Genomic DNA, 12,831 nt, shown 5'->3' with positions numbered 1-12,831 from the left:
AGGAAACTTTCTTAACCCCTTAACCTCCCTCCCCCCCCCACCCCCAGGATGCTCCGGATATTTTTGAAAGGGCGGAAGAGTGAGAAAGCGAGCAGCGCGCCCGGGGGCATCTCCTGCTCCTGAGAAGGTCCCCCTGACACCTCGCTGCTGGGATTAAAGGCTGGGGCTGGAGAAACTCCTCCCCTTCCCTCCGCTTCTTCCCCCCCCCCCCCCCCCCCCCCCCCCTCCTATTTCCTAAGGCCATTAAAGAATAAAAAAATAAAAATAATTAAGGAGCCTGGAGTAACCCTGCTGCCGGTGGGGTAGGGGACGAGCAGCCTTCCCCTGCGGAGCAGCACGCCGGGGTGCAGGGATGGGGAGCACTGCCATGGACACCAAGAAGAAAGATGCCTCCAGCAGCAGCAGCAGCAGCAGGAAAAGCTCCAGCCAGAAGAAACTCATGCTGCGAGTGCACATCCCCGTAAGTGCCTCCCTGCTCTTCCTCCCCTTCGGCGGCTCTGGCTTGTGCCTTGGGCACCGGGGGGCACGGCTTTCCCTCAGCCTCACCACGCCGGGAGGCAGGGGAAAGGGGTTTGCTGCCGCTCACACCGAGCTCTGGAGGTTTTGGGGTGCAACAGGCGAGTCGTCCGCGTTTGGGCTGGGCTGGAGCAAAGGGGGGGTCCCGTGGGCTGGGAGCTCAGGGTCCTGCCTGCAGCGAGCAGCAGCGAGGATAACTCAGCTGTGGGATCGCTCCTTGTGGTGTGGCTCGGGGAAGAGCCCGGTCACCCCCAAATGCGGGGCTCAGCAGCGCCAGCTTTGGCTCTGGGAACTGTCCGTGCCTTGTGGCTGAATCAGGGCGCTCAACCTGACGCTGCCGTGGCTCAAAAGCAGCCCGGGGCTGAATTTCCCAGGGCTCGGGAGCTCGGGTTTTGACACGAGCGGTGTGTTCATTGCCGGAAAGGCAGCGACAGTGGCATTAGCACGGTGGAGCAGCCAAGGGAGCCATGCAGCCTGTGCACTGACTCAGTTTTGTTTTGTACAGTCTCCCTGTAAAGCACACGAGAAGCCGTAGCACACAGCTACCAAACAACCCCAGACCGAAAGTTTCTCTCTGGTCTCCGTGAGGACCCAGAGGCTGGACTCATCTGGGTCTTCAGCGTTTACATCTCTTTCAAAAGTTTGCTGCTTTTCTTTACTATTAGGATGTGTTATCCCTGTAACTATTTAGTTTTTCTACTCTCAGTACCAACATGGTTTTGGTTCCAGTATTTCTGGTAAAAAAATATGTCCGAGTCCCAATATCTTTTCCTGCGCAATCTGTTTTTCTTTTATCTCATTATATAAAAGTGGGAAAGAGTCCTACACAAGTCTCTGCCAGGCCACCAGGGAGCAAAGAAAAAAAGATATTTCTAAGCTTTTTCCTTTCTTTTAGAGAAGAATAAGAAGTCAAAGCAAATTTATTAGGTGTCTTGAGTGCGTGGAATAAAATGGAGGAGAAATCCATGGCTCTTCTGCACATTTCGTTTTTCTCTGGTGAGGAATGCAAGCCCAGGAGCCCAAGCCAAACTTCTGCTGCGCTGTGTGAGTGTGTTTGATCCTAGGAGAGCCGGGTCTGTTTCTGCTCACATGGGTGTTGCCTATGTGTTTGGGGCTGGAATTTTTCGGCAGCGATCTTTGCCACGTTACTGGCAGGACTTTGTAATAGGAGTGTAAAATACCGTGAAAATTAGATTTACCAGGTCTGAGCACCACTCACACTGTGCACCTTTTCCCTTTCCATCCTGCCTGCTGCCTTGCTGCGTTACCAGCTCTTTCCACAGCCCCTTTCCTCTGATTCAGTCTCACCAGGACCTGCTGTGCAGCTCTATCTCCACCTCTGCTCAGAGAAAATGCCTTTTCTGCCTGCTGAAGAGCCACAGGTAGCCTGGGAGATGCTGTGGTTGCTGCAGGATCTTACAGGTGCTTATGAAATCAAACCAAGCACCAGACATCTCTGACCACACCAGTACTTAGAGCAGTTTGCCCCACTTTATGGCTATAAAGCTTAGGTGGAAAACAACGCTGAATAACTTGCTCACTCTGAACAGATGAAGGCTGATGCTCTCTCCTAATCACTTCCTTAAGCCTGCAGACAGCCTTTTGTCATGAGTGTTGCTTTAGTTTTGTCTTAGATGGAACATCACTAGTACCAGACGGTAATTCTTTATGTTCATTAATCATTTAGTTTCTTTGCTTTGCAGTTTGTCATCTAGGTAGTGGTAGTTACTCAGCCACAAATGCCTGACACTGCACTGAAGTTCATGTGAGTCTTACTGTTCCCCCAGCTGGGAGCAATTCAAGACTCGGTACAGAACTAACACCTTTCATCTCTCCTTTCTACCCCCAAAATAGGATCCTTCTGATTCATTTTGCATCATTTCAGTCTTCCTGAAATGGGCTATCAGACCCAAGTTCTTTCAGGTTGTACTCTCATTTTTGGTGGGTTTCTGTTATCTGGCAGTTTAAATATGACTGTGCTATAAGAAAGAACATTTTTGTCATTCTCCTCATTTGACAGTGGAATCTGCATTTGAAAGGGCCCATTTAGAGTGTTGTTTTTTCTCTTTCATAACGTTTTCTTGGCTGTTGTTTTGAAGCATCATTCCTATTATTTCAGTGGCGCCTGTCAGTGTAGCTGTAGTTGTCAAGGGAGCTTTCACCAGACAGTAATTTTTATTTTGTTCATCCCCTTCTTTGTTTTGCTGTGAGATCATGTTTATTGCTGAGACATGTAATTCTTGCTCATTGAGATCTTCAAATTAGGAACTGAAAGGGTCTGAACAGGAAGAGAGAGCAGAGTCAATTCTGAAAGAGAGAGCAGTGGGCCAGAAAGGTGCTGCTGTGATGCAGGCTACCCTAAAACATATTTATTAATCATGTAGAAATCTTGAATTAAAATGTGATGATAAATATTTGTGGGGGGAGGGGAGGAAAGGTGAATGGTGCACAAAAAATACACTACATAATTGTATACTTAATGGCTAGAGGATTGGGGAGTAATAGACATGTCTGAAAATAAAGCTTGTATGCTTTTGTTCCCTCTTTTTTGTTGTTTTGTTTTTGAACTTGCCTCAGACGGTGGGGAAAAAATACCAGTTTAAGAAAGCTGGTTTTGTGTCTTGCAACACTCCAGGGCATTTCTCAGGTACATCTTTCTCAAGGAAGAGCATCGAAACATTATATAGAAAGTCTCAAAATGCTCTATTTTTACCTTCTTTCTGTGCTGAATCTCCTCTGGGACAAGTCAGTGGCGCCCAACCTTTGCTTCTGGGAATAGTGGTTGACCACTAAGTTCCTGCTAGTTGGGTTTCCTAGCTCCTCTCAACTTGTCATTCAGCAGCCCAGAGAGAAGCAGGGGCCACTGGATTCTCTTAGCATGGCAGGGAAGAATTTGCCAAATTGCTGGGCTGATTGAACAACTTTTTGGTTTATTTGTCATTTTCTTTGTAAATGCACAACTAACTAGTGATTTAGACGAACCGTAATGCGGTCGCAGAAGCCTTTGTAAGGTAGAGGTCATATCAGCCTCTGTCTTTCCCAGCAGCATGTTCTGAGGGCTTGAAATTAGAGCTGCCTAAATGGAAATTTCTGGTCTAATACCCTTGAAATCTGCTACAGATTTGGATACAACTCTTTGCTCTCTAGATGCATCATGTCTGTAATATGAAGACATTAGCATTATAGAATCCCTTTTTAAGCCATTAGACGATAATGCTGCCACATTACTTTGAACATTTTAAAAACCCTATTCTAAGATGGGTTGCAATTGTCTGCTGAGTAGGAGCTCGCAGTAGTGAGATCAGCGTGTTCTTCTGTCATCTTGCAAAATTGATCTGCTCTAATGCTAACGTTACCATTGTAATGCCGTGTTGCTGCAGAAAAAAAGGGAAGATTCTGCTCCTGCTTGCTTCAAATTTCAGCTGGGATAATTCAGTCAGTGCCCGAAAAGTTGTGTTGTGTTTACATCAGTGCAAATGAGAGCAGAACCTGTCTCGAGAGCTTCACCATGGCAAGTGCCAAGCACCTGCAGCTCCCAGCAGGTGAGACTTACAGCGCCTTGGCACTTCCTTGGATCGTGCCCAAATGTATCACAAGGTGACTTCTTATGCAGGAGAACAAAGAGATTTTTCACAATAAGGACAAAAATAACATCTGCAAATGAATATGAAAACATCTTCTTTCAGCCTGGTGAAGTGGCTATTGCTTCTGATACTTCAGCCCTGACAACAAAGCTGATGCACTGCGAGGAGGCTCTTGGAGACCACAATTCTTTCTCATCAATGTCACCCAAACATCTCTGCACCCTTGCCTATTTCTTTGTCATCTGCCATGCTTCTGAACACATCCCTCAATGTGCAAATTCATTGCTGCTTCCAGGCCTGTTATTATGTCGGGATGCCAGGCTGAAACATCAGATGGCTCCAATTTTTCTAACCCGATGGGTTACAACACAGTTCTGACAGCTCATGTTGGCTCAGACTCTGCCCCTCCATCTTGCTTACCACGCTTGCAAAGTCCTTAATGACTGCATGCCTAATAAGTCACTGTGAAATGATTTTGTTCTGGCACAGATTTTGCAGGGTGCTTGTCTCCTGGTAATTGCTGGGTGGGATGATGAGAACTGCGCTTGAATCTAAGGAACACTTTAGAAAGCTACATACGAGAAATTAGTTGGTCAGTTCTTTCAAAAATGGAATCAGCTTCCAATGGGATCTAAGAATGAAAAAAAAAAAAAGAAGTTTGTTTTCTTGGGAAGAGGAGGTGAAGGGAGTCAAATATGAGAGGGAAAAGTTTCCATAAAATTAAATTTGCAATTGCCCTTGCTCTCACAGGGTGGACTCTGAGTTTTCCAGAGCTTCTGTGGCCTTGAATTTTAAATTTGTATTTCTTCCTAAGGGGCTGATATGTTAAGGATCTGAAGAGGGCAACAGGTATTTGCTTAGGAGCTTTGAGATTGCACTTTGAACCTATCTGAAGGAAAGAATAATGGATTCATATTTGCAGTGACAGTAGCTGCCACTGTACTTAAAGAAGCTCTTAGTCTTTTTAGTTTTAAAGCATGACAGAAACTGATCCTCATCTTACTGAAAAGCACTGCTTCTTTGAAACATCACTTTTTTGTTGTTAGGGGATTCTACTCCCAGATTATCACATCTACCCTCTATTATTTATCCCTGTGAGCCCCATGAGCCCCGTGAGGTCTGTGGGTTTGCAGGAAAGTGAATTGCATTGGAGGAAGAAGTCATGAATTTGGAAGAAACCTTATAGAAATGTGGATTGTAAGATCCACACCTTCTTAGAAGGTTATTCACACCATGCTTGTATTGGGAACTACAGAAACAGAAGAAAATGTCATCCTCCCAGAGGGGCTGGGAGTGATGAGGAAAGTAAAGGTATTTGATGGTGAAAGTGAGACAAAGAGGAATAAAATCGAGTTCATGATTTTGTTGTTCTTTGCCAAAGAGGAGTCATGTTGTTAAGTGTTAAACAACCTTTAATAATTCCCATTATGTAAAGTTAGTCACATTATTACTTAGAAAGCAGATGACATTGCACCATGTTGTGTTGGCATCAGTGACTGTTCTCAAAATCTCAGCTTCTGAGATTGTTTTCTTTCTCGATGTGCCAGTCCAAGGATATGAGAGGACCAGATGCATTCTTTCCTTCACCTGAATCATTTCCATTTATATTCTGCAGTTAATGTTAGTATTTGGGAGGTTTCAGTGCCTGTTCACAGACATGCAAGGGTCAACTTACGTACAATCTCACCTGGCACCACATTGCTTTCAAGCGACCTGCTCAGAGGTGACCAAAAGCAGAATTTGGCTCAGAAGACAGGGTTAAACAATCATTTTGTTGATGATGTATGGGCAGTGTAGGTTGGCATGACCCTGTGGCTGGCTCAGGAAAGAAGTAGAAAATAGTAGAAAGTCAAAAAAACATCAGCATGGTTGTTGGTAGACTGAGTTATGGACATACATGGTGAGTGGAGACTTTTAATTGCCATCCTTTTGAAGAAAAGCTGAATTTATATCAAAAGGTGTTCCATGTATAGGTAATAAAGAAAGAGCAGAGTCAGTTACAAAAGAAATTAAGAATAAAGCTGGCATAAAAATAGCCCTTTTTTGGTCTACATAACCCTAAGGTGATCATCAGGCTTCAACAATTAACCTGCTTTCAGTACCAGCTCAAGTTGCAGCGGACTGCTGTTTAGGTTTTTTTACTATTGTTTGCACTGTAGACACACCAGAGAAAGTCCTACAGCTTGGTAAATAGGGAGAGTGCAAGTCTTCAAAGCCAAAAAGGGAGAACAACTTGAATGTATCTTGAATGGAGTATGTTTTGCATGTGACTGGAAAGGAGATCTTATGTATACACATAAATATAAGATACCATCAATAAAGCTACAATATTTTTGGTGGTTTGGTGCTATAGCACCATGCTCCTAGTGAATTACTTCTCATACTAGCAGTGAGTTGAAACAGTGGTGTATATGGCAAGTTCTGCTGCAGACTGATCTTTGTATGGTTGCAGGAATCGGAATGTAATGCATCAATTTAATGATTGCTTCTGTAATACTGCCTCGCAAACTGCTTGCAAATAACTACATATGAAATCTTTAAAGCAGTAAATTACATTATGTAAGCATGACTTAGTGGGCTGCGTAGCGAATGCATTGCAGTATGTGTTTCATGGTTGTCATTTATATTACACACCATGATTGTTCAGACCTTTTGGTCATTATTACATGGGGTGCTGATGATATTCTGTTCCAAAAACAGAACCTATGTCATCAGCTGAAGACTTAATCTATTTTTGCAATCAGGATGATAGAGCTACATACCCGTTTTAAGCTCCTGGAGAACACTTTCATAGTTTCATTAGGAGGAAATGTGTGCATTATAAGCATTATCTGCCATGTTATGAAACCTTTATCATCATTTATTCACAACAGGCATTGTGCAATTTGCAGTCAAGTTTCCATGTTGGTAATGCTATCGGAACAATGAAAATAAAACACCCTGCTTCTAAGAGCTGCAGAAAGAAAAGCTATCACAGTAGTTAGAGTGCTGGCGTACAGCACTACAAAACACAGGATTTTCCTGCCTAGTTGTAGACTTCCTAATGGTCTTTGATGAATTACTGACATTCAAATCTGGTTTTTAGAAGCTGTGTGCCTGTTGATTCCTTTAGAAATGTTTGGATTTCTAACTCCACGTTTTCTGTAGAGTTAGAAATCGATACCTGCTGAGCTGGATTAGGGGTAAAATTTGAAACCAAGCATGAAGAAATACTGCAATGAAGACAAGCTCTCCATTGAAAAGCTATAGTTGGCGATGTTGCCTTTCAAAGGTGTAACTACCAGCAAGTATTTTGTACAGAATCATGGAAAAATTGAGGTCAGGAGACATCTCTGAATATTGTTTAGTCCAGTTCTACAGCTGAGAGTAGAGTCACAGTGTGTTGCTCCTTGTTTTATCATGATAAAATATCTCCAAGGATGAAAACCACACAGCTTCATTGCTCTGAAGGAGTGCATTTGGGCAAGTGAAAGCTCATTGAGACTAAATATTGTTTAGCTGCTAGCCAGGCAAACTGAATAGCTCCACAGTTGTTTGGATCCTGTCCTAAAAGCGTAATATTAATTTGGGAAGTGAAATTGGATTTGATCGTGTAGTGTAGAGGCTTCTGAGAAAAACATGCTCTAAGATGGGAGTGGAAACTGGAGGCACAATGTTCCCAAAAAGTCATGTGGAAGAAAGGGAGAGTAAGGAAGAGACTAAAAAAGATGCTTAGTCAATGTTATCACAATACGTATGGGAGCTTGCCAGCTTCTCAGTAGAGCCTTGCATCTTCTGGAATGTGGTTTTCATCATGCCTTGTCATTCCTTTTGCATAAATTAATTAGAGGGGGATTTGCTGTTACAGAGTATTAATCAGGGCTTCTGTGTTGGAAGTATGATCTAAATCAAGAAGCACGAGGAAAGACAGTTCAAGAGCATGAAATCATCACCTAGTTATCTGAATGTCTATCTGCTTTATTGCCTGAGGTTGGACAGAAGAGAGTCCTGGATGTAAGCTTTGCACTGATGTGTGGTTGAAGCATGAGAGCCACAAAGAATATTCCATGCATAAGTGCAAAATAAGAATAGATTTTTTGTGTGTGTCACATTTCCATTGTTTTAACACGGAGGCTGATAAACTATGATCCACTTTCAGTGTATTTTTTTTATGTATCAGTATACTACACTGAAACCCTTATGGGATGCTCATTCCATGCATGACCTAATGCTTTTTAGCTGGATATCCATGCACACATGAGATGCATATGTTGGTAGGGAGAAACTCTGAAGAATTTAAAGACTTGAAAGGTGTTATAGACTGGAGGCATATGAAAGGAATCAGTACTGTTCCTGCAGTACTGATATTCAGGTAGATGGTTTGAGTTTAAGCAACTTGTCCCATGTTGTAGACCAGTGTGGGAGTTGCACTCATGAGCTCTTGAGACCTAGTTCATGTACCTTAATAATAACCCCATCCTTCTTCCTGTGGTATTTTTCATGTAAAAGACAGTGTACAAGCTCAGCCTAAGTCAGCAGTGACTGAAAGTATTTTTCCTTTTGTTTTTTGAAAATCTGTGTTAAGTGAAAGGATTCCAGTTTTTGTCTACCATCATTCTGTGTCATAAAATAACAGTTAGTGCTCTTTTGATAGTCTGATTAGGAAGACCAATGATTCAGGAGATTAGATAAATGAGAGAAGACTACATTAAATCCTAGCACCCAAAATGACACATCAATGTGTGCCTACTTATCACACCCTCCATATGGTTCATGTGGATGTTGAAAGTTGTGAAAGATTAGTCTTTTTTTTTTTTTTTTTTTTTTTTTGTCTCTCTCTCTTTCTTCTTTTTTCCCTTTTTTTTTTTTTTCTTTTTTTCTTTTTTTCTTTTTTTCTTTTTTTCTTTTTTTCTTTTCTGAATAGGTGTTGGCATGTCAGATGTAGAGTTCTTGAAACAAGGGATCTGCAGCCATTTAGTGCATAGTCATCTGTAAACTCAAGCAGATGGGGTTTGGAGCATCCCAAACAGCATTGTACCAACACACAGCACCCTCCAAAGAGTTAGCAGGCATCCTCTCTCCCTGCCTTCAATTTGTTCTTCCAGTTGCCACAGCTGGGCATTCCCCAATCCTGCTGCCAGCTAGTGCAGGAGAGAGAATACCAGCATTGTCTCAAATTATTCTTCTTGGATACTCCCTCCATTAATGCTATACCAGCTCTCTATTTTTTGTGGGAAAATGGAGAGCTTCTGCCATTTGAAAAGTTGAGCCAACATTATTCTTAAACATAAGATTTATAGTCTGAGATGAATGGGAGGTAAGAAATGTTACTCAGCTGTTCCCTTTGTCCTCTTATTTAGTTAGTTGACGTTAAAGGTAAATACTAATTTAATAGACTTCTTTTAGTTGGATGACGATTAATTATACATTTTCCTTATTTTTTTTAATGTTTTGGAGGATGACTGTACGCAGCTCTAAGCTATGCAGAGGCAGGAGGGTACATGCCAACAGTTCTCTTTATAAAGTAATACCAGTAATTAAAAAACGGCAATTACTTCAATTCCTTTTTCTTTATTGTGTACTTAAAGAGTGTTGGCTCCTTTCACTGGAGCAGGCCTGTGGAGGCATCATCAGCTGGCATGCAAAAGCTGCTGTTAAATGAACTCTTCTGATTTTTGATTGTAAAACTCTGAAGACATGAAAAGAGGAAGCATGCCTTCCTTAGTCATGTACAGCAGTGGACTAGTCTCTATTACTTAGTAAGAGAAAAATGTTATTCACCTTTGGGTAATGCAGCATTCATCAGCTGTCCCGGTGGCCTCCAACCAACAGTTACCCGGGCAAAGCAAGCTGCTCTTTGCCAGTTTGGCTCTATTAACAGTCTACGTGCATCCTCCTGTCCCGTTGCAATGCTGAGTAAAACATGTTATCTTAAAATGCTTTCTTCATTAGCCAGCATGTTTCATTTTCATAGTGGGCGCTGTCAGATGAAACAACTCAGCAGGTGAGTGGTAACTTGGTGAGCCCCAGTAACTCACTCACTTTTGATGGCCAATTGATGATAATCTGAGATCAAAAAAACCCTAGAACAATGGATTACTCAAATTACTTGAAATGCCATTCACAAGATTAATCCTCGAGAAAAATATTAGGTGCTAAGAAAGCTAGGAGTTCAGAGAGATGGGGGTTTTAAAAAGATTTTGGGCATGGTAGTTCCCTTTGCAGTATTTGAAGATCCTACTGGTTCAACTGATCAGGAAGTCCTTAAGCACGTTTGAAAATCTAATTTTACATCTTTCAGGCTTTCAAAGTGTCATTCTTCCCCTTCTGTTTTTTGTACATGTAGTACAAAACAAAAGCTCATTTTCCTACTTTTTCCACTCTCAATTTATTTTCAGCTTTGAATGGGGAAAACATCCTCTTGCACCTGATAGCTAAACAACAACAACAACAACAAAAGATTAGAAAAAAAAAAAGTCAGAAGCTTGCTTTTTTATGGAACCGAGATTGAAAGTAATACCAAGAAGTAATTTGGGAAGAAATAAATAGCAGCTGTCCTCTTGATGATAAAAACTGAAACCAATACCAGTGCTTGGTGTGGTGCAATTCACTGTGATACAATAATACAATACAATAAAGTCGATGTACGAACCTAGGTTTGCCAGTGACCAATTATTGCATATGATAAAGACTTGCAAACTAAATTCCTTTTCTACCCCCCTTTAACTTTCAAATGTAGCTTGAGAAAAAGCTGCACTCATTTCAAAGCTGGGAGGATTTTTTATTTACATATTTTTAGCTGTGTTACCTTTTAAAACTTGTTGGGAACTACTGCAGGCATTTAATGTGTTCAGACTTACTGTGGATAGTTATTTCAAATCGACTCTTAAATAGACAAGTTTTAAAAGGAAAAATTATCTTTCACTGCCACGATCTGTGTCTACTTTTTGTCCAAATGTTTATAAAACAGAGGTATTTGTGTTTAAAAGTATTTGGATTTGCACAAGTTGGTGCCGATATTGCTTCACAGGCTGCTCTTTGTCAAGGTCACTGGAAAGAGATGAGAGAACATCTCAAGTTGTCAGAAGGTGATGAGGTAACCAACTTGAAATTTTTGTGTACATATCTGCTGCAAAACAGCTCATCACCTTGACTGTTTTTGAGTTAACGTAATGGAGTAAAGGGCACACGTGTAATTACCAAAGTCTGTTAATATCACTGGCAGTGATCTGTGTATGCATGAGAGTTGGAACACACAGCCTGAGCATCTGGGGACATGCACATGGGGATCGCCTTCTCCCAGTAAAATCTTGTTCCTGTGGACTTCAGCAACAAAATGAGAGGAAATACTAAGTATATACCCTAAGGAAACATCAGTTTTCAGATAAGAAATTGCTAAGAGTTCATTTCCAGAGAGGAATAGTTTACCTTTAATTTTGTTTTATGCTCTTGCAAGTTTTGTGCACTTGGCTAGGTTAATGAAAAAAAAAAATAAAAATGTAAGGACACAAGTGCAGAGCCTGTGTGTGTGTGTATGAAAGGAAGCTGCCCTGTGTGCAGCTGTTTACTACAAGTTGAATATGTTCAGTGTGTACGTACAGGCTGGCAAATTGCTCATGTTCCAGAGAAATGAACTGTGATGGAAAATGCAGTAGATATTGAATGATTTCAGAAAAATAAATCATTATGAATATGCTTCTGCCTGATGTTAAAACATCTGGATTTAGTTTCTAGCTGTATGGAGATAATTTTCAATTTCATATCCTGTGTTTTAATGTCAGAAAACAAATAGAACAGCTATCTGACTTTGTATATTGACCTTTATGTTCTTTTTTTTAATCTTGTTTCTCTCCCTTTATTTTTTATTTTTTATTTTTTATTTTTTATTTTTTATTTTTTATTTTTTATTTTTTATTTTATTATTTTATTTTATTTTATTTTATTTTATTTTATTTTATTTTATTTTATTTTATTTTATTTTATTTTATTTTATTTTTTCTTTATAAGACTAAATAAAGTCAAACCACCAAGGACAGCATGGTAAAAGAGTAAGGTGTGGTAATTTGTGTCCTGATGTTTGTAACCTGGACTAACTTTCTTCTTTCTTTTCTCTGCCTCCCTGCATACAGCTGTTGCTGTAGAAGGCCTCCAAGTTGTGTCATGTCAAATAATGCATGGTCTTCAGAGCTCACTGGGGGAGAGCAAAGTCTGGGAACAATGTGAGCAGGCACAGCCAGCCACTTCCACTAATTGTTGATGTGGACGATGGAATACAAAAGCAGAAGGAGGGAGGGGGGAATGGAAGTGTGTCTTGGTGTGGAAACGGCTGTGTAAAAACAAATATGCCTGGGCTTGCTCGTTGGGAATGTACTTGTTGCACAGGAGAACTCCCACAACAGGAATCCTCTGCATTACTCTGCCCTTGCCAAGTTATTTTAGAAGGTCTCATTTTTAGTTATTTACCTGTGGAGGCTTTTTTTGGGTATTTGGGGATGTGGATGGTAACAGGTAGTAGCAATTTACTGCTGAGCTAGCTTGGAATCATCTTAATTTTTGGTTCTAGTTATCAGGGTGCTAAATATTGCAAATGCAAATTTTAAATTAATTAATTTTAATGTAACATGCTAGTGGCATTTTGGATATATTCTGTCAAAGCACAGTCAAATATCTCAGGGAATCTCATTTTTACTGTGTTCTCTAACTCAAGGCAGGCTGGAGTGCTTTGCAGATGAATTATACACAACAAATAAAA

General features: G+C 41.0%; 1 protein-coding gene across 1 annotated transcript in view; it reads left to right on the top strand.

Moving 5' to 3' along the window:
- The first annotated feature begins 251 nt into the window (after positions 1–251).
- The window catches only part of PRKAG2 (protein kinase AMP-activated non-catalytic subunit gamma 2), a 208,962-nt gene continuing 196,382 nt past the window's right edge, over positions 252–12,831 (top strand). The window contains exon 1 of the mRNA XM_082754155.1: positions 252–460. Within this exon, the coding sequence (XP_082610281.1) occupies positions 353–460 (108 nt within the window). The 5' untranslated portion in view covers positions 252–352. The remainder of the gene's footprint in view (positions 461–12,831) is intronic.

This window comes from Aythya marila (assembly GCF_965140915.1).
Source record: "Aythya marila genome assembly, chromosome: 2".
NCBI classification, from domain to species: Eukaryota; Metazoa; Chordata; class Aves; order Anseriformes; family Anatidae; genus Aythya; species Aythya marila.
The sequence above is the reverse complement of the archived record's forward strand: the minus strand, read 5'-3'. Positions and strand labels throughout refer to the sequence as shown.